At 38.0% G+C, this 23357-nt stretch overlaps 1 protein-coding gene across 5 annotated transcripts in view; it reads left to right on the forward strand.

Moving 5' to 3' along the window:
* Nmdar2 (NMDA receptor 2) overlaps positions 1-23357 on the forward strand; it is a 188616-nt gene that overhangs the window by 148166 nt on the left and 17093 nt on the right. For 3 of the 5 annotated variants that reach the window (XM_043434106.1, XM_043434107.1, XM_043434110.1), the window contains 5 exons: positions 6757-6935; positions 7159-7573; positions 8988-9171; positions 9631-9769; positions 13395-13624. In XM_043434106.1, coding sequence (XP_043290041.1) covers positions 6757-6935; positions 7159-7573; positions 8988-9171; positions 9631-9769; positions 13395-13624 — 1147 coding nt within the window. Of the gene's footprint in view, positions 1-2780; positions 3423-6756; positions 6936-7158; positions 7574-8987; positions 9172-9630; positions 9770-13394; positions 13625-23357 lie in introns of all 5 variants that reach the window. The other 2 variants (XM_043434108.1, XM_043434109.1) reach the window with 2 other exon arrangements.

A 23357-nucleotide genomic window follows, 5' to 3' on the forward strand; every position in this document is an offset into this window, starting at 1 on the left:
CTGCCCGTTCGATCTTGTGATGTGCAGTAATTAAATGAAGGCGAGTTAAGATCCGGGGAACTTTGCTTTCGTCTGAAATAAATGGAATGGGGGAAAAGTGCAAGTAAGGTTTTGTGTGAACAATGAATGAGTCTTCCGAGTACGCTCCACCTTGGAGGGCATCAGAAATCGATAGAAATATAACGAAAGGAATCGAAAATAAGAGTACACTCATACTTATAACTGTATGAGTGAGAGATACGAGGGGAAGCAGTGATTTAAGAGAACAGCTACATAGTGAATGAGGAACGAATATAGGAAGGTCGAACGTGGGGTGAAATATTGGAAGGTGGGAGATCGGAAGATTTTTTTCAACGGATTTAACACATCGTTTTTCAAGGATCATCGATACCTGGACCATCGTACCCTGCATGAAAAATTCACAGAGCACTCAATTGAGAATTATTCATGTCTTCCATTCACCCCGAATAGATCATCGAGACACTTCGGTACTCGACGTCCACATACATTTTTAAAATCTACTCGATATAGAAGTTTTTTCTTTTTTCAAATCGATTTGAATGATAATAGCTTTAAAAATGTTATTTCAGAGTGGACTATGATTGATGGGACGTTGTCGATGCTCGTACAATCTCTCGACGAAAAAAAAATGAATTTAGTGGGGTGCAAATAATTCGCAGTATGCTTCAACATGAATAGCCTCTCGTCTTACCAACTGCACGTGAATTTAGTTTCTGCTTTTCAATTTACATGAAAAAATGACTGTTGTGTATTTTTTGATAAAGAAATTACTATTTCTACGATAATGTTCCTAGTTTTGGCGAAAAAAAGCTTCTTCTTTTATATTTTTCGCACATTGCAGATCAACGGTACGGTGAAATCACTGCAAATTTCCCGAGAGTTATTTTGACAGTTGGTTCATATACTAGCATTCGTTTAATCAAAAAGTGGTTTTTTTAACAGTATCTTTTCAATATTTCTTTGCGTTTCTTTACGCTTTTCCATAAGATCCAATCTAAAAAACTAATTCAATTTTCTTAAAACTTAACCCGTTAAAATTTCGCGAGCAAATAGTTTACACACTTTCCATCGTATCTACCAATTTGCATTAAAATCTCTCTTTTTCGCTATGTCGTACCCTTCCACCTTAACAGAGGAAAGCAACGAACTTTATTGCTAATTCCCAGCCTTTGTTTTACAAACACTACATTTTTATAGATTTTTGACTAGATCAGATTCAGAATCCAACGTTGGAAAAAAATCTTTTTTTTGTTGTTGTAGATAAAAGTTTTATAAATGCTGCGTAGAAATTTCCTGTGGCTTCGTTTTTGCTAATCTTGTGAATATAATTGAACTTAATCGTTCACCGAAGCTTTGCCTGCTTAAGCAAAGTTTTATTAATCAGCTTTTTTAGTCCAACAAGCCCTAGAGGTGTCGATCCGTTGGAAGGAGATTGTGCTGATGTAACGAAAGAAGGTAGGAGAAGCTCGAAGAGTGTGAGAAATTTTCGAACCTCATAGTTTTGCCGAGCCCGCGCGCTCTTCGTCGTAATTACCAATCAACCGGGGATTACGCGCTCTCAAGCATCAAAATCCCAATAATAATTGCTTCTGAGATAGCCCGGAGGGGGGCTTGACTCGATCGCGACACGTACGAAATTATCGATAGGTAGATGATCGATCGAGTATTTTCGCTGCCGCCCACGCTCATCTCTTTCGTCTGCTTCGAATGCGAGGTGAAAACTTCATGTTATTCTCCGAAACTCTTTATTCAGGCCTCATTCTCTCACACATTTTTCTCACTTTCTCATTTCCAACCATTTGGCTCGATGAATCGTCGTGGGAAGTTCGAAAAATGCGAACAAATGTTCCCTCACGATATTATCGACTTGAGCATGCGAGCAGTTTTATCCCTCTGAGGATTGCCTTAACACGTTCAATGAATGGGCTTCGAGCGAGCACTTTAAGTATCGTCTGAGTGTTATCATTTAAGGTTAATGGATCAATAATCCAATAATTCAAATAATCTTGAAAAATGTAGAAACTACGATTTATGTTTCATTGATTCATTGTTGGCATGATTTTTCTTGCATTTCTCGTTGTTATTATTCACTCCCATGTAGTTGCAACTTGTCCGTAAGCACAGCTTATACCGCTCGAAGGAATAATCGATTTTAGTCGTATTATAAAATGAAGCGTTTAAGGTAGTTCCATAGCTAAGTGCCGTATGAAAAATAGGGCGCGGCCCCCTTCCTGTGTGAACATTAATGGCTGCGAGATGTGTTCCAAAAATAATTGAAATTATCGCTAATGATCAGTAAAAAAAATATGGTTGACAATACTGTACACAAGCAGCTGTCTGAGATGAGCGCAGCGTCCTAAAGTATAGCCATAATCGTGGCTCGTCTCACGCGACAGCGTTGCCACGTCACGAACCTTGAAATTCTCCGACTCAAATTCTCATACGATTTTTATTACAATAATTTTTTTCTCAAAAACTGGACGGTACATCATGATTTTTTTTTTAATTTTTTCTTCAGAAGATACTCTAACACTGTGTTTTTCAAAATCAAAATCGTAAGAACCGTTCTCGAGTTATTTCGATACACATTTTTTGTTCGACGATTACTATGTGTTCAGATGGAAAAACTATAGAACTTTAACTTGCAATATCTGCAAAACTATACGGTAGAACTATTTTTTTTTTTTAATCGATTTGTTGGATTTTTCTGCGCGACATATTTTTTTTCGAAATTTCCGTAAAGTTTTGCCATTGAACAGCCTTAGTAGAAACGCAGCGTCGACGTCTATGAACCGTCGTTAACCAACGCAAATGAAAATTTTCTGGACGAACAGTGTGGCCTATAAACCGTGCCATCAACCAAAGTGTTCACCGTCTTCCGGAATCCTCAATAGAAGCAAAAATGACAGTATTAAAATGACACTGTAAATACCAAACGATAATCAAAAACTTGAAGATGTAAATAGAAAAGGAGAAAAAAAATAATTTTTCGCGAGTGCCAAAAAAATGAATACACGAGTGCCTTCGTCGAATTGATATTAAAAAAAAAAAAAAAAATATATTAAAAAGTTTAAAAACAACAAAAGAAATGAAATTCTCATTGTGCTTCGTACAGTTTTTCGGTGGTCTTTTTTTCGCGAGAACTTACGTATGGAGATCGTCATCTTTGAACACTATTCAAGACATACCAGCGGGAAATGATTCACTGCCGAGTTTATCGATCGGAGTCATAGTTCCTCACACGAATTTTGGCACGAGAGAATACACGAAAGCTATCAAAACAGCCGTTAGCAATCTTCATAAGGGAAGAGGACAACCGAAATTATCATTTTTGTCGAAATATCGTTTCACACCTCATAATGTGACGCACAAACTGATGCGGCTCACGCCGAGTCCGACAGGTAAAAAATACAATGCGTGAAGTCGTTCTCAACCTCTTCTGTTTTTATTGCTCTCGATGCTTCTCAACTTACTTTGTAGATATTTCGATTTAGGCACGAGAGAAGAGAATTGAAAAGCGCAAGTGAGCGCTACAGCAATAGAAAATCAAAGACAACTGACTCCAAATTTTTTCAGTTCAAAGTACAAGTTTTCATAGAAATGAAATCTTTTTATATTACAAAATTTAACAGCAGTTAAGTTACTGTCTCTGTGACAGTAATTTTTACTTTAAAATTCTCTCAGCATACACAGATCTGTATGACGGATATCTGTAAATGGAGGTGGGCGGTGTTGACAAATGAGAAAGTTTTTATCCTTCTGGCTGGAGCGGTTCGATTCCTCGAGCATCTTTTTAAAGCTTGTGCCCATCAGCAGGTTTTTTCCAATCGACTTTTTGCATTTGAGCAACTTTCGATCAGACGAAAAAAATTGTCCTGCATTTGCTGCGTATTATTCCAAAACTTGCATCGTATAAGGAGAAGCCAGCAAAACGGATGGAAGATAAAAACGGCGGCGGGAATTCCCGGGGCTGCTATACATTTAAATCGATTTTTCAGATCGCGCTGTCTAGCCGTTGTCTCGGCCGCTTTTGAAAGAGCTTTCAGACGTTGAATAGAGTAGCACGTGCAGTGACACACTTAGTTGCCCCCAACAATGGATCGCCCGTATGGAACCAGATGGGACAATGCTAAAGGACTTTCAGTATCTTCCGGAGTAGGGTAGGAAATTGCATGTTGACTCGTCATCGTGTGGCCACGTCGTAAAATTCGAAACACTCTATTCGTCGTAAACACTTGTCGCGTAATCAGGCGACAACGAGACCCGCGCCGTTCGTTGCTGAGTGTGCTAGAAAATCTCTGGAATAAGTAATTTATTTGACAAATTGTTCGTGCAATAAGAAAGCGATTTGGAGTTACTAGAATTCCCGTTAAATTAGCATATTGCTCTTTGAATATTCAATTGAAATTGTGGTCATTTAAGATAGTCATGCGCACGATACGATTTTTCTAAGGAAGTCTTGAAATTTACACAGAGCTTAAAAATGGGTAGTCGACTGACGTGCATATCAAATTTTAAAGGGTTCGTCTTACTGGTTATTGAGATAATCGTGTTTAAATATGGAAAAAAAATACACAGGGTTACAGGGACTATGTGCGAAAAAACGTTTATTTTTTCATTTAACGAATGAACACTTCTTACGAAGTTTATGAAAAAGTACACAATAACAATGAAGTATATAACGAAGGTTGGAAACAAAAATCCGAGATTGAAAAGATTGAACGAAATTGGTCAAATGAGCAATCTCACATTTGCTTATTTCGGCATTTTGTTTCTTCTTGGCTTGGCCCATTGCTGTCAAAAACATTTTTATTAATATTTGTTTCTTGATCCATTTTCCTTTGTGCTCTCTAAAGCGATTTTTTACATAAAAAAAAACTACAGTATTTTAGTCAGGGACGAATGAAATTTCGGGTTCAGTCAGAGATGGTTCCCCGATTAATTAATGGCTTGTAATTTCATTTGCCAAAAGATAAGTTGAAAAAACGTATTTACAATATCGAATTAATCACTCCGACATTAATTTAGAATTTAGAGTGATACGTTCCTTCGGGCATGATCTACCTTAAGATGCAAAATAGGAAAATGTTCATATGGGAGTGCAACAAGTCGTGCTTCCGACGATACGTTGCTTCGATTGATCACCCTTTCAACTGAATTCGTTCTAAACCGATCTGTTGATACGATATGTAGATATTGCCTGATAAAAAGAGCCCTCGGAATACAAGAACGCGAGGTTAAGTTGATCCGTTATTGAACGATCTGTTTAATTACACACGCCAGCCTTTTCGAAGCTTGCGCTGAGCAGAGTTGATCAATTCGAGAGTAGCAAAATTGTGCTCGATTCCCATCACTCGTCATTTGATGCTCTAATGAATTTGAATGACGCGTACGAATAACTGTTTTGTTTTCATTTCCATTTGTTCGTACACCTCACGTAATGTAGGACACGATTCGACGTTAAGCCCGTTCGTATGTTTAATATATTCATAAAAGCACTGCTACAAAAGCTTTTTGAGATCACTGCGTTTCAAACCAATTTTGAAATCGTCCTCAAATAATAAAATTCTCGTTATTTTTCATCCACTGAAATGTATTTTGCCAAATGCTTCAGGAGAATGAACAAGAGTAATTTGAAAAATAAATGCTACTCGACCGTCGTATTCTCCATTTTTTTCCTATTAGCGACTGTAAAATTTAATCCCATTTTGTTCTCGATTGTGCGAGCAGTAAAGGCGACCGATTTTCAGACCGGGAAAACGATTCCCCCTCGACATAAAATCGCCAGTTTCTCGAAACAAAGTAACGAAGAGGAAATGAGTTGAAAGTTATAAGTCAGAAATTTTGTCTCAAAATCATTTTTTCGTAGTTTTGAAAATTTCGTGCTTCACGATATAATGAATAAACCAGTCACATTGTAGCAGACGTTCATTGTCACATAAATCTGTATAAATAGATTAAAGATAAAAAATATCACCTGACCGGAGTCCTGAAATATTTAGCTCATAAGTCTTTCCCCTCAGTTTTTATCTTCTGCCATCATAATGGGCCACGTTTGCCAGATTTGTCGTCCTCCACCATCAATTCAGGCGACTCCAGAATGAATCGCCAGTAATTCACGAGCGTCTAATCTTCAAACCGCCAGCGTCTTCAATCCCACCCAACGCACCCTTTCGTCCCTCTGAATCCCACTCACATATTTTTTACTTGACCTGGATTTATTCGAAACAAAGCAAAGCTTGCGATATACGTGGCTTTAACGCAGGCATAGAAAAAGATGAGGAAGATAAAGGGATAAGAGTGAGGAAAAACCTTTTTTCCTGCGAGCCAATCCCAAGATCAAGAGCATTTCATTTGATATCTTCATATGTAATTTTCATATATAAACCTGCATAAAATAAAACGTTATACGAGAGACATTGATTTCACAAGAATTATATTCGTTTTTAGGATTTATAAGTTCCATTAAAATTGACTCAAATTTCGCGAAGGATCAACATAATTTTGAATTCTAATGAAAATCTTTATGCAAAAAATAATTTTTGGGGAAAAAAGACTTCTGCATCAACACTTTTGAATAAGCCACGAATGACTCATTTTTATAGCTGAAAACTCAACATCCTTCCACGTACCCATGACAACTCGTACCCATGACTTTTTCAATTTGAACGTAACGTTGTTGAATCGCCTACAAAAAATCAGCTAATTTGTCGTTTTTACATTTTCTTGTTTCAGACATACTCGATTCCCTCTGCGATCATTTTCTAACTGTCAATGTTTCGGCGATAATCTACCTCATGAACTACGAGCAGTATGGTCGTAGCACAGCCAGCGCACAGTATTTTCTTCAGCTGGCTGGTTATCTTGGAATTCCTGTGATTGCGTGGAATGCTGACAATTCGGGGCTCGAAAGGGTAGGATCAGGCAGCTTTTTTCTCGTTGAATTCATTAACAGTATCAATAGATTTCCCTGTAAATGTAACTCGTAAAAAAATAAGTCAAATTCAATTTGAGAAAATGACAATGAAAGTGATTTAAACTGAAAAATAATCGCTTCTAATCGTCATAAAAATGCATGGTCAACGACGTCACCTGACTCATCATCGTGCCCTGATATAACTTTGTAACATCGAACAGAGGGCGTCGCAGAGCAGTTTGCAGCTGCAACTGGCACCTTCACTGGAGCACCAAACAGCCGCAATGTTGAGCATACTCGAGCGTTACAAATGGCACCAATTCAGCATCGTTACGTCACAGATAGCCGGACACGATGATTTTATACAGGCTGTTCGAGAAAGAATATCCGACATGCAGGACACGTTCAAATTCACCATACTGAATGCTGTTCTCGTCACTAAAAAGGACGATCTCGTCGAACTTGTCAACAGCGAATCAAGGGTCATGCTCCTCTACTCGACGCGGGAGGAAGCCTCGCAAATCCTGTCGGATGCCAGAGAATATAAAATCACTGGTGAAAATTACGTTTGGGTCGTTACCCAAAGCGTCATCGAAAATCTCCAAACACCGAATCAATTTCCAGTTGGAATGTTAGGTAAAATCTATTTTCCTTGTGTATCGGCGATTCCTTCCAGTTACAAAGTTAAAATATGTTAGTTTTCTATTATTTTTGCACGTTTGAATGCCGGTAAACGCTTTTTTTCGAAGCGGATGCCCGATAATCGATTGAACCTTTTTTCGAATTCTGTATTTTTTTCACCAAGCCCCACAGTGTTTCTCTCGTCCGAGCTTTTTCCAATGGAACACCCTTATCGAGCGTGAGTGCGGTGAAGTTTAAAAAATTGCCATTTCACACGTGTTTCAAGGGCTGGAAGATTTATTTTGCGGGCAAGACCTAAATTTGTGGCACGCTTTTTTGTCCGCTATCGCGTGAGTTCACGATTCCCAAAGGCCTGGAGAGTGCAGTTCTTGAAGCATGAGTTATTCAGCCAGATAGTCGAGTAAAAGGTATTAAAAAAGTGGAAAATTGATGGAGTTGAGAAAAACGACGGCATTGTCGGATAACGCGATGAACAAAAAAAAATTATTGTCGTTTCGATTCGACGAAGTTTGAGCCCCGCTTTCAACGAATGAACCTCAAAACACAAAAGTTTTGCAGTGTCAACGGTTATCTTTACCCCGAGTAGTATTCATTGTTCGTTAAATTTTAATTCCCTCATTGTCATTGGAGTGAAAACACTTCCTTACGCCGAGATTTCTTCCATTATTCGTTGAGCTATTATTCGCCGATAGTCACCAGAATTCGGTCAGGAATCAGCAATTTTCTGCTGTGATTGATTTCCGTGACGGATTATGTTTCAAGTGCTTCGAGGGTTGATTATTTCACCGCATTTCCCCAGCGACTCCCCCACGAGCGGCCTCATTTTTTCATTTTAATTCCATCGGAATTTCCCCCTAACCCCCTAACCGCTTCCCCCTGACTTCAATAAGTTTTCCATGCGCACACGGGCTTGATTTTTTTCTGGATTCAAATGCCGACAGGATATTAAACGAGATTTTCTACGCATTGGAGGCTCGGCGTGATTAATAATCGTCAATTTTTCTAATTTACCACTTTCTTAAGCAATCTAAAACGTTTTGTATCAAGCGATAAAGCGATGGGGTAAAAATATAAAGGATTTTATGAATGAAAAAAAATTAGTGGCCAAGTGTGTAATAAAGCTGGGGACAGGACTTCTTCATTGGAGGCTGGAAAAATTGCTATTATCGTCACGGACCGAAGCTCCATTATACATTATTCAACAATGAGTTTCCCGAAGCTAGAAAATCCACATCGAAAGCTCTTAAAGCTCTCGCCTCGCGGTGTTAAATCTTTACCCCGTAATAGCTTGGACACACTCGGCTGCTATACTTTTGTAATACCCGGACGGTTTAATCTTTTTATCCGTGCATTATTCTTAAGCCTTTCCACCGCCACCATCATCCACACCGTTGTTGTTTCTTTTCAGGTGTTCACTTTGATACGAGCACCGCCAGCCTTGTGAATGAGATTGCAACCGCGATAAAGGTTTATGCCTACGGTGTCGAGGACTTTGTAAATGATCCGAAAAATGATAATCATACGTTACACACCGCTCTTAGCTGCGAGGGTATTGGCGAGTCACGTTGGAACACGGGAGATCGATTTTTCAAGTAAACCTCAATTCGTTAATATTGACCATTGGACTGAGGCAATTTTGTTTTGTGTTCTTGCAGATTTAATCTCTGGGAATTGTAGATTCTAGAGAATTTCAGAATAATTATTATTCTGTCAGTAATCCAAAGATAGTAAATTCACAAAAATCGTGAATTTGACAGAAAAATTTCATCGAAACTATGATTACTCAACCCTCAGAGTTGAGCATTCAGTGTTTAATAGAAATATTGTTTTTTAACAAAATTTGCACAATGAAAAGACGAGGATCGACCAGCAAATGTAAAAAATCCTGCTCAATCTGAAGAAGATTAATATCGCTCTGTCTGTTATAAAATTTTTCAAAATTTATCAATCTTTTATTTTCATTCCTACGTGCAATGATAAATTATTATTCATTATTAATTTTGGATGGTAAAATCTGTCGATTAAACGTATTTTTGATTTTTTAACGGCAGATACTTGAAAAATGTATCGGTCGAAGGTGATCAAGGGAAGCCAAACGTCGAGTTCACTCAGGACGGTGTCCTGAAAGCTGTAGAATTGAAAATTATGAACTTACGACCGGGAGTCAGCAAACAGCTCGTCTGGGAAGAGGTAAGCCGAACGACGATTTCAAAATGACTATTTTTCATCTTGCACGTTGCTTCGTGTCTTCTGCGCAATGCATTTCTGTTGATGAAGAGAAACTTCAGGAAATTTTGTAAAGAATCGAGCTCACTAAGTGCGCTGGGGCGTAACTCGAGCCACTGACAAAAGAACCTCGTCGATCCGACAAAATGTATTGTTGGACCGAATAATCGTTTCGTTGATTCAGGGTCGTTTTAGTCCTAGTGAAAAATGTTCGTTGAAGTCAGCAATTCGTCTTGAGTTGAAAAATTTGATTTTTTCTCGCCACGATTTTTTCATCCAACAAAAATTCTGTCGAATCAGCAGATTCCTTTCTGAGTGTAGTTCTGATGCAATAATAAACCCTCGAGTAGATCACAGAAGGAGGGTTCTTTGAGGATGAATTGGATTCGTGAAGGGGATGCCGACTCATCTCGGATTAAGGTAGAAGCGCTTGGAAAAATCGCGAATTCCCTTCGGTGATTGCTGCACAAGAATTCGATTCTGGAAACAGCGACGTGCCAGCCCCAACCCCTCGTCCAATGAAGCAATCGCTCTAAGCCACTTTCTCAAATGATTCAGTCAACAAGTTAACGCCATCAATATTCATCGTGATTCCAGTTAATGTGTTCACTATTAATACACCGCTAAGTACGCGTTCGAGGTGTTGATAATCACGATGAAGTGACATCCATCCGATAAACGTTACTGATTCTGCTAATAACTACTGAGCTGATACCGACAATCTACCCGGCAGCGGACGAGTGACTCAAAACTAGCTTCGATTAATTGGAATGTACGCTCATCAGCACTTGAATCGTTCGTGATCGGGAATCTAATTACCGTTTTAATTCGTTCATGAATTCGACGCTTAATGTAGTATTGCGGGCTCCATTATTTTATTCTCGTTTTTCACTCGCTCTACTCAGCTGTCATTGTTGATTTTTACTCCCAACTCTTTAATCGAGTATCGCCCATTTATTTGTACATTTCATTGGTTTTCGATTTTGTTTCTCGGCAATTGGCTCGGATTGACTCAACCCCCATGCATCTGCACTTAGAAAAAGACTGAAATCTGGTATTTTTTCGCAATCGTTGACAATTTTCTAGTGTCCGATGGTTCTTGTGGATCATTCATTTGTTGATGGTTTGGAGTTGAAAGTTATTTATAAAGATTCGTATTAAAATTTCATTTGATATTCGTGGTTGGGAAATTTGAGTGATTTTCTTGAAAAAAATCCATTTTTATGAGTACCGACGATCGCTCACTCGAAACTGTTATCCTCAGTTTGATTCCTGAGTTCAAAGAGATTTCATCCGAGCTTTAATTACGAGATTTTCTTATCTTTGGTGTCGGCATCGCATTCCTAGCTCGATATTGAACCTTCTAGGAAGTGAGATTCGCATTGGAGATCGTCGTTGTTAAGTACTATTGGATTTGAATCGATTCTAGTCATGCTTCTGCCAACTCCGTTCTAACGCAATAACTTGTGCTCAGAATCTACGAGGAAACTCTTTTGCCCTTTTCCATTGTCCCGTTTCCTGAGATTCTCTTGACGCTTCCCTTTCCTTTTCCCTCTGTTCTTCTTCCGAGGAGCCAAGTCTTGCCTTATTGCACACCCTCAGGCATCACGATCCAGTTGAACGCTGGAGCGGCGGGCTACGGACTTCTCGCACATGTGCTTTTTCCTTTTAGCTATTTGGGTTGGAAACAGGTTTGAGTTTTCAACTAAAACATCGTTTTTTCATTGAAATTCAATCGCGAGATTGAACATTCGAAATTTTGGAGAAATTCGTCGCTCTGGGCGAAATGATAATTCGAATGAAAGTGGAAAAATCGACTCCATTAAAAAAAAAACGCGACAAAAAAGTCATGAAAAAATGGAAATAGCTGTAAGTACGTGCACGTTTTTTTATGCGAATGCATTCAAAACTCCCTTCAAATGCTTTTTTCCTGAAATAACTTTGCATTTTTATATTGAAGGAGTATTAAAAAGCAATCAAAAAAGCTCTTTGGTGAAAACTTTGCTATGCATGCAAAAAGCATTATCCGAAAAGGGAAGAGCTAACTTTGTGCATTCCAATATCTATTTTCGTACCGGTCGCGTCGGATAACCGTGGCACTTTCCTTGGAGCTATTGCCAGTCCTGGGAGACGCGTAAAACCTTTACGCGGAGGATGGCGATGATTGAATATTTTTTTCACTATCATTTTTATCAGGAAATATAAAACGCCTGATACACTAAGTAAGAAAACTCTCGTCCCAGCCTCCCAACTCACTGGCTCAGAATTTCCTCAACGATCGTCAATGATCGTGTGACACGTCAGTTTGAAAAGATCTGCGATGAGTTTTCAAAATATTGGTTGCACAGTTGAATCGAAACCTTGAAAACCATTGCAGTCTTTTTCTCTTGTTTTTTGCACTTTTTTCTGACTCTATTCATTGAATTGGAAAGATCCAAATTCGTGAGAAAAATTGAACTGTGTTGATTCGACGTATTGATTAACATGAGGAAAAATACAGTGCGAGGAAATCCCACAAATACCACGAAAATATCGCTGCAATGGAAAGAAATTGTCTGCTTCGTTTGAAAAACTGAACAACAAGAAAACCACCTACGAGAAAGCTTATGAAATTGACAGTCGTGTAAAAACATTGCAGGCCAAATTTACGAAGTAACTGCAAAAGGGTCGAGAAGGGTAAAATAAGCTGATGGGAGATCGTAAAATGAGGCCACACATTGAATATGTAAACTGCTCTCGTAGAGCTCGATGCGCGCATCCACTTTCCCCCACGACTGATTCAACCCTGTCAATAGCCGAGGGAAGGAACATCGCTTTTTTTTCTTTTTCAATTGTCATGTATTTCGCTTTTACTCCTTTTATACGGCTTCACCCTTCGCCAACTCAATCATCTGACGCATAGGCGCCCTACATTTATCCGAATCGATCTGGTCCAGCGATAATATTATTTTCCCTTCTACGAGTTTCCAACGTTTCAGTTCACTTTCTCTTGGTGGGATAAATGTTATAATAAATAAAAATTTCCGTCAGTTTGTGGTAAATTTCGGTAAATTTACAAGTTTCAGTTGGTTTCAGTAAACTGTTTATTGAATAAAAAACTGTTTTGTTGCATTTTTGCTGATGCGTCAAACGCTGATCATTGGGCGACTTTTGTTCTCTAACAGAGATCTTTTGTTTTCTAACAGTGATAATCGAAAAAATTTCGGCTGAAACACTGTGAAAAATGTTGACGAAAAATGGTACTCGAGTAAAATCCTTTGAAGTTGCTGACTTGGTTCGTTGGTCTGCAAAAAAAAAGTGGCGTGTATTGATTCAAAAATGTTTCCCTTCGACACGAAAATGGTTGGATCGGCTATTTTCTGTCCATCTGAATCGGATCGAGTTCGATCAAAAATCTTTTTTAGTAGTGTAACGAAAACGCATTTTTTCAAACGTTTATTTCATTTTTTAAACCGAAAGTGGATTTTAGAATGTAATTTTTTCGTGTGTTTCGCTCAATAAATCGCGGCTTAAAGAAAACAGTTGGTAAGAATTTCTGTTGAAAATATTGAAATAAGAATAAAAACAGTTTTTCTACGTCTTGCTTCAGATCGGAGTTTGGAAATCGTGGCAAAAAGAAGGTCTCGATATAAAAGATATTGTCTGGCCGGGCAATTCCCACACACCGCCGCAGGGGGTTCCGGAAAAGTTTTATTTGAAAATAACGTTTCTCGAAGAGCCGCCGTACATTAATCTCGCACCACCAGATCCCGTGAGTGGAAAGTGCCTAATGGATCGTGGAGTTCACTGCCGAGTCGCCAAGGAGTCCGACATGGTTGGGTAAGTACTAAATTGATGTCCACACAGTCAGGGGCAATTTTCTCGTCACTAAACAAGATTATAAAACGATTTTTATTTATCGGATAATAAACAAAATTTTTATTTTCTATTAAACCTATTCAAGCGAATGAAAACGCGATGGTCAAGTTCTTAGCACACGGAAAATTGGACTGTGTAAAACGATCGTGAAAATCGTGACATAAAATACGACTTTCTTCGTTTACGTTCTTCACATTCTTTTATCCCGGATCGACGACTCTTTTTCCAAATTATTCGTCATACTTTTATGTGAAAAAATATAAATTCCTGTTTTCAACCTTAAAAGAGGGAGCCCTGCTTTAAAAAATAAAAATCGATTGTTTTCGGGAATTTTTTCTAATTGACAGAAATAACTCACCATAGCGAACTTTCCGGTATAGTTTCATGAATAATTTCAAGAGTGCAAAAACTTTTTTTTAATGCGAGAAATACTAATTTGTACATGGTTTATGCGCAAAGCCCGATCGTCGGAGTTTCTCAGCTGCGCACAATGTGGAGATCGTAATTATTGTCTGCGAAAAAAAATCCAATTTTTCCCCCGTTTTCATATATTTTTCTTCCATATGAACCTATAAAAATTCGAAAAAATTGCGAAATTCTATATTTACAGCACGTTCGAGTTATATTCTTCTACTTTAGAAAACGTTTTTTTTCAAACTCGCTAAAAATCTTGGATTTCGTAATTTTTTTAGGTTTTCATAGATTCATGTGGTAGGAAAATATATGAAAATGGTGAAAAAATTTGGAATTTTTGTTGCAGACAATAATTACGATCTCCACATTGTACACAGCTGAGAAACTCCGACAATCAGACTTTGCGCATAAACCATGTACAAATTAGTATTTCTCACATTGAAAAAATTTTTTTGTACTCTTGAAATATCCTTGAAACTATACCGGAAAATTTGCTATGGCGAGTTATTTCCGTCTATCTAAAAATATTATCAAAAACAATTGATTTTTCTGACTTTTTAAAGAGTCCCTAAAAGAATAAAAAACAAACTTAATTCGAAAATGTTTCCATGCATTAATACTCCTCAAATTAGAATTGATTGGAAAAGACAAACCGTCAATTCGACGTAGAGATGTTGGCCGAGCAAACAGAGGATCGGACTGCAAGTCTGTTTCAAAGGAGTAAAACTTTACGAACCAGAAAGTGGTAGTGATCACGAAAGTTTCCGACTGTAGTGGACGCTTGAGAATCTCGAGAAACTAGACAAAAGTTTGAAACTGCGACGATTGTTTGGTCAATTCGTGTCCAGATCAAATACTCTTCGAATTATTTTACCTCCGCTGAAGATTTGCCAACCATCTTTTTCCGCCATTGCAACAGACTTTTTTGAGCAATGCCACGACCGACGAGATGAACTTGTGACATCATCAGGTGGATAAATTCCATGCTTTTGAACTCCGACTTCGTCTTCTTTTCAAGATCAGCTAGAAATGAAAATGAAAGTATATTTTAAAAAAACTGAATTGTAGCCCAGGATGAATAGAAAACGAAATTCCATGTGATACCTGTGACTCATCCTTACCAGTATCAATTTATTTTCCACGTTTGTCAAGCACTCGTTTCTTGTATGCGAAAGTTATTGCGTCAAAGAAATTATTCGAACTCGAAAGAACAATCCATCAAATTTAAAGGACGGTGTAACTGCGCATGAAAAACATCATTTCTCACAATTATCAATGCCATCCAAAGATGTTCGTACCAACATCCGTGACAGGAAAAACGGATAGTTAGATTCCGAAGTGTGTATACACCGTGAATGTGTTGCTGTCATGCCTTGAGTGAAAGGCATAAAAGTAGGATAAAAATGAGAGGGCAGAGGAGAATGTTAAGGGTGTAACTGAGGGGGATGGAAAAAATTCAATTCCAGAGGGCAGTCGTGCGTCTGGCAAACTATTATCCGTTTCTCTTTCCCTATTTCACTGCCTTGTCTGTCGCTTAGAGCTCTTTAACCGTTCGAACCTTTTTCAAGCTATTTTCCTTCGCACACTGGATCGCACCGACGTAAACTTTGTTATCCCATACTCTCTTATGGCCGGACAAAACAAACGGATAAACAGTGTCAGGTGTGTCTATACCTTTGAATAAAACATATTTGAAGCTCGAAAAGAGTCGAAATTCGAACCCGACGGTTCAGAAGACCTAAGCACACTTTGGCACTCTGAAGGAGCCTGTCAGAGTATGAGAAAGTGAGCAACTGCAGTCAGACGAAGTTCTTTTTTTAGAGGGAATCAAATTTTTCGTATGAACATTGTTGCGGCCTTTGAGCTTTCGAGGACACAAAGTTGTTTCATTCATAAAACTGCATCCAGTGAAAACGTCACAACGATGGATTTCGATAATTTCAAGAAGCTTCAACTTCATTGGACTCTTTTACGACATCGAGAAACCGGTTTAGAGTCGCGTGCCAAAATTATTCTTATCAATAGTTTCATAGTCAGATTATTTCTCAAAAACGCTTTTGTTCAAAAATATTTTTCTTACACTCAATTATTTTGTTGTATTTCTTTACATAGGCACAGAGTTAACTCTCTCCAAGAACACTAATTTTTTGACTGCTAGATAAATTTCATTCCCTAAAAATTTGACAGATACGCAAATTACAAAAAATCATCCGCCGTCGTAAAAATTGTGAATTATATTCGATTGAATCTATTTTCAATGAATGACGACACTTCATGAAAAAAAACAACCAAGGGCAGTCTTTACTTGGAATTTTTTACAGCTAAATAATCGCAGCTGAGTGATCGATCGTTGGTGAGTCAATTGGAAAATTGCTATCGTATTGCCATATGGTATGAATAATGTACAGTCTGAATATGGTATAGGATGAGCTATCACACGTTCCAGCAGTTTGTTTCGAACACCTTGCACAGTATTACCGATAAATCGACTTACAGACGTCTCATTTTGCTGAAGAAGAAAATTAATAACAGAAACTCTATTTCGTGAGGAGCACACAACAGGGAATTAGATTATTGATTCGCCAATTTATTTCTATATCCTTAATAGATCGATTTAGCCCAGCAAACTGACAGGTTAACCCAATAACATTGTGAGGATAGCGAGTGCAAATGTAACTTTAAATATGTTGACTTTCGAATCGATTGTATTGAGAGTATTAAAAAAATTTCCAAAATAATTTAGGTGACTTCAATAATAATGACTAAATTCTGAGAAATAAAAATATGTACTAATACGTTCAAATTTTTGTTCAAATTTTTTTCTAAAATTTTTAACGAATGAATGAAAACAAACATCACTCGTACTTGGCTTGATTTGAATGAGATCATTACATCTAAAAGGTATACAGTAGGAAAGGACCGCGGGATAAAGAATGGTTTATGATTGCGTTATGCAGGAATGTGGTACGGTTAACGATGGTTTCTTTTTAAATGCATGACGTCATGTTGCTACTTTGCGTGTGAATTTTGCGATTGTTGATAAGAACAATGAGGCCTTCCTTTTTTTCGGCAAGTTCGATTCATCAATTTGAGAACTAAAAACTTCACATACGCCGAGAATTTTTTTTTTTTTTGATTATTCGTTCGGTAAGTTTAATTCTCCAATGCAAGAATGGAAATTTCGCATGCGACGAGATATTTAAAAAATTTCTTTTTTTTTACAAGGTCCATTTGCTTACTTTGAGAATTATTTGATTTTTAATATTATTTTTTGACTTAAGGTACGGAATTTTAATACTTATTTTTACTTATGTGAAGATTTTTTTGCTTGAAAAAATCAGAGTCGACTTATTGATTTGTGATAAATACGTGTTATTTCAACATACTTGGAAAAAATCGTATCTCATGAGATTTTGTGAAAAAACTCATCGGATGAAATTAAATGGAATTACCCAAACAAAAGAGAAGACGAAAGTTAGAAACTGTTATTCTATTGAAATGGACTCAAATTTTTTGAATGAGACACACATTTTCCATGTGAATTTCCCTTCTAGGAGGTTCGATGGGGTCGTGCGGCGTTTTTTTAACAACTATAATAAATGATAAAAACGAAGGAATAATGCACAAACACCAAGACATTTTTTCATTAATTTTATGGTCAGAGAGAATTAATCAGAGGGAGGCTCGGTAGAACACGTCTGTTGTGAGTTGGGGTGCAGACACTTCGAATCTTCAAGGCCTCCGGGACCTTCTACCCTCGGGTCTCGCGAAGCTCTTCCCTCGCCGTTAGCTTTTCGCAGCTTCCACTGGAACATTCCAGATATTTCGCTCTCCTTTCATTTCTCTGTGATTCGGGTTCAACGAAAAAATATTTTATCTCCTCTAATGGACAAAAACTCATCCGCAATTTCACGGTGAAAAAAACCAATGAAAAAGCTTTCGATTTTTCGAGGTAAAAAAAAAATTTCGGTGCTCTGATAAGTTTCATTGAAAAATAAAAGTTTCTCGTTCGCGTATCATAAAATTCGTTTCACAATGTGAGCTAGATAAACGTGAAAAAATCACGTTCGCGACTGAATCGCTGATAACGATGTCGATATTCAAAGTGAGAAATTCTACACGACCAGGCACAACCGGGCTTATGAATTCCAAGTTTTAAGTGGTGAAATATTCACTTTCGTGCTCCACTGCGTCATATGAATGTATACACGGGAACATTTAATTAGGAATATTTCGTTCCACTACCGCAGTTCCTGCGCCATCGGTATTTGCCCAAATTTTAATGATCTCGTGTACGTTTAGCAGTTCTATTAAAAAATACAAAAACTCTACCTTCATTGTACGGTCTCTAATGCCATCAATGGTAACAAATTTTTGCGAAACTATGACTAGGGAATAGGCAAGCAGAATTATTGTGAATCTCAAGTTCAAGCTCGTGAATTTTCGAATCAGAATTTTTATTTTCACATTGAGAAAAAAAATTTGGTTCAAACAAAATTATACAAAAATATTCAATTTAACTGAAATATTTAGTCCCATGCGCACGACAAAATGTTTATTAAATTTCACAAAATATTTAGATAATGATTCAAATTGATGGCTATTTGGATTAACGAAGTTGAGGGTCATGTGATGATTTTTGGGTTACTCTAACGTCATATTTTGTTGCTATAAAAATAATTGTATAATTAATCTTCGACAAAACGATATAAAATATACTGAGATTTTCTTTCGAGATAGACATTTGTATAGACAATTGATTTGGTTCGTCATCAATAAAATTTAGTTAAGCTATACACGAAGAAAAAATCCGACTATCAAAATTATTTGTTATTTTCCACAAATCGTGTTGACTAATATAATAATAGATTTCAACAAATTTTGGGTCATATTGAACTGACCAGTACGATTCGATCCACAAAATATTTATCATTCTCAACGAAACCATATAGATACTTTAATATTTGATATTCAAATAAATATATCATAAAAGTATATGTGAATTAAGTAGAAATAAACAAATGTTTCGAGTTCTTCGAACAAACGATATGGTTTCACTCGGTTTCACTCGTTTTATAATTCCCACAAAAAAATGTAATGATCGGATCGGATAAATGAACTATTCTTTATTTATCGCAAGCGGTACTTAGATTAAGCAACGAAAATATCAACTAAAGTCATTTAGCTGATCCAACGATATTTTTTCTCACAATCAGTGCATTCTTTCACAGATTGTGCGAGTGAAAATTCAAAAAATTCTCGAACAATTCCGTATCTAGATTCTTGCCGTTGATTGTGCACCCCCGAAATTTATTTTTATCTATCCAACGAAACTGTGGAAATGTTGACCGGAGCAAATGTTCCTCTCAACAATTCTTGGTGCGCGCTGCGACGAAATTCCCTTACAAGGGGAATCCGGTCTTAGGAATACCTCGGGAGAATCGACGAGACCTCAGTTATTCTGCGCACTCACCAATGCGCAACTAACTACTTCCTTAATATGCGTATTAGCTCCATACGGTTTCCGCAACCCAAGATGACCATAACCACAGTTTTCTGCAGGCGGTACAACATGCACGAAGATATTTCTTCATTTCGATGATGTCAACACTTTTTTTGGAATTTTAATTTGAACGAGAATCAAAGATTGCCTGAAAAATATCAACTTTTAACTTCAACCACTTAACGAACAATGAAACGCATCGTGGAACTTTCCGGATCGAAGATCGAGTACAATAATTTTTAAGGAACGTTATGAAATTATGAACATCATTCGCTCGAATATTTGCTAGGGTTTTCTGTTCCACGCAGTGCTCTGGAGTTACGAAACTTTCCGTTTCCGTTTAACGTCAGACAACAATTTTCGCAGTAGCGATTATAACAGTTAAAAAAACCGAGAAACTCAACGAGAATCCGTGGCTTTTTCGTCGTATAATAAAAACTCGAATGTTTCGTTGCACGAGAGTAAATGAGTTTTACGAAGAGGACTAAACGATGATTCCTCGCGTGAAGTTCACGATTAAGTGGAGGAGGGACAGTTGACAAAAAGTATTTATTCGTATGCGAGAATTTTTTTCACTTACGAAATGAGGAATTTTAAATCCCACGACATTCTGATGTGAACATAGGAATTCCGCAGCGTGCGGCACGCTCAAATTTATGGCCACACTCACGTCGTATTGCAAAATAAATATTAAAATAATCGTCGTAAGTAAAGCACTTTTCGAGTACACCTCCTGGGGGGAATAAAACAACGAAATACCCGAGATAATTTCACTTTTATCACGCATTTTCAAATTCACATGTTCCGCATGCGCACTTTACCGGACATGAAAGTAACTAAACACTCCAGTTACATTCGTCATTTTGAGCGAGATATTCCATTTTATTTTCATGAAAATTTGTATTTCGTACGCAGAATTTGTAGAAATTCCTGACTATTATTTCACCAATTATTGCACCGCAATGTTTCCAGTTTTATTTTCTCCGTGTTGAAACGAAAGCGGAAGTTCTCCAAAAGCCTCATTCCGGTTCGATTTTTTGTTTGTACTTCGAGAGGCTGAATAATAAAATCAAAAAAACCCGATTCGACTAATTTTCAGTTTAAGGACGACGCGGCTTTGATATCGAAGTGAAAAATGTAGTGAGTGAGATGCAAATGCGATAATTGTGTTCAGCGAGCACGAAGGTAGGCGAAGGATGAAAAATTCGATGGTTTTCGTTTGTGGCTGCAGAATTATCAGCGTGGCGAGGCACCTTCTCACTGTTGGTAGGATCCTTTCAGCCGAATGAGGGCGGCGCCGGGGAATTGGTTAACCAGAAGAAAAAGTGAAGACTTTGACGTGACCAAGATCTAAATATGAACTTGGCTCGAAAGTACAGTGACTGCGTGACGCAGAAGGTTCTGGGACTCTCTTTTCTCTCTCCCTCAACGAGCTCTGCAAGCCTCGTTTACTGCGCGAGCATTTTTCCCAACGAAAACATGCAAAACAGGAGAATTTTACGCCGGAAACTTGAAATGGATGCTCGGGCTTTGTGATACGAGAATAGATCCGAGCTGTTTGCTCCGTTCAAGCTGCAAACTCCCACCGAAGCTCAGCACAACAACTTTTCACCCCGACCTCATATTTTATTTTCGTTTTTTTTTCCACCCTTGCTCTTCGTCTTCCGTCTTTTATTTTCTTCATTTTTTTCGCCTTGCATGGCTTCTGTTGTTAAGAATTTTCACGCGAACGCTCGGAAACAAAGAATGCCGTTATTAAACCTCGTGCGACTGCGTTATCTGCAGGGGGAAAAAATGTATTCCAAAATTGCTACAGAGCCAGCTCGGAAAGATTCAATACGGACGATACTCATGAGGCTGTGGCTCGGCAGATTAGGAATCGCATTCGAACTCGCCGCTTTTCATTGCGTCGGTGATTTTTATTTTCTATCACTCACACAGCACCTTTTACGACAAACTTTTAGAAACGTTGGATCGATGAATGTTGCAAAATATCGTTTTGTTGCATTGAAGAGCTTTATTTGTTGCATTGTTCAAATGAAATGACGACAGTCAGTAAGTTTTTCATTGTGACTCATTCCTGAGATGCTTTCCCGACCTCTTATGAATCCGGATCATCAGAAATCTTTTCAATTAATAGCTGATGAAATGCTCAACAATTTTCTGCTCTTTGGTACCCGAGGCGATGTCAGTTTGCACAGTTTCTATTCGATGTTTTAACACGATCTTCTTAACCGAGCCGCGCCTGTTTTCACATGAAATAAATGAGTAAATAAAACATGAAACGTGGAGGAGAAAAATCACTCATACCATTTGAAGTAGGAAAGCAATTTCTGCCTTGATGTTTGGTACTTTTTATTAAAGCTTCATCTCCAGCTGCTTTGTAAGACACACAGGCCAAAGCTCGTCGTCTTTTTGCATCATTTTCTTTCCGACGCGTCTAGAAATGGACTTTTTCGTTTTATTTTAAAGAGTAAAAAGAAAATCTCGGTGTGAAAAGACGCGACGAAGTGATCGGCGGTTCCAACTTCGAATTGCCAATCCAACTGAATGTTTCCTACGGCGGACCGTGGCTTGACACATTCATGTCAATATAACATAACGTCAAAATAACATAGTGTCAAAGCAAGACAAGCAAAGATAACGCCGCGTCAATATAATGTTATTTTGTCTTGAATTATTTTGACGTTATGTTATATTGACGTGGCACCGATGACGAATAATAAAAAAATGAAAAAACGTGCCATCCCAACGCTCGTTTCCTCCTTGAATGAATGATTCGTTTGCTTGAGAAAGGAATAAACAGTTGAAGAGTGATCGCCAGCTCATTAGCTCATTTATGAGCTAATTAACAACTATTAAACGTCGAGGAAATTTTTTTCTTTCACCTCATTGTAAAATTCCCCCCAAGAGACTTTTTGCACATTTCCGCACATTACATAGCAACGTTTCAGCTTTTGTATCGTCTGCGAGACCAGTTTATAGGTCAAAGCACCGTTTTATCTCGTATCTTGTAATTGCCCAAGTATTTGTCAAGCTGAGACGAATTACGACAATGAAGAAATTGTAATTAAGCCCGAAGTACTATTTGTCGTCGTCGCTCAGTGCATGAGTCAAGGAACGAAGCTTTTCATTAAAATTGAAATCAGATATTTAGCATCGGAAGCTTACAAGCATCGGGTCCACAACGGACTACAACGCTCCCGTACACTCACTCATCATACTCGTATTATATCGCGACAGTTCAGCCGCGTTCAGCCCTCGCGTACTTTATCTTCCCATTGTCATGCACGAGAAATTTAGTAAAACATGGTAAAAGATCGGGAGCGAGTAAAATATGGGAAATCCGTTACTATCGTACCTAGCTTGGTCTTTGCGAGTTTCTGCGTCCGCGAAATTCCAATTAATTAAAGCCAAACATGAGCCAAAGCCGGCTCATTACGAGGGTGGCTCGCTTTACTTTGACTGCGCACACATTCAAAAATCTGAGCCAAGAATTGTGGGCTGAGGATGCTCGGCCGAGTATCCTAAGCCGATAAATAATTCAAGTTTTAATTAGACGAAAAGCATCGAGCAATCAGTCATACAAAAGAGCTCCGAGCCAGCGGGGCTCTAGACGAGAAGATTGCTTAATCAATGGCGCAATCTAATTCGATTAATATTCAATGGAAAAGTGCTGACGGAAAGGCGAAAAAATTTAATTGGAATTCATTCGACGGGAATAACATACAAATTGACGTGATTTACTTACCGACCGAGTTACTCGAATGAAGCAAA

This window comes from Venturia canescens, chromosome 1 (assembly GCF_019457755.1).
Source record: "Venturia canescens isolate UGA chromosome 1, ASM1945775v1, whole genome shotgun sequence".
Taxonomy (NCBI): domain Eukaryota; kingdom Metazoa; phylum Arthropoda; class Insecta; order Hymenoptera; family Ichneumonidae; genus Venturia; species Venturia canescens.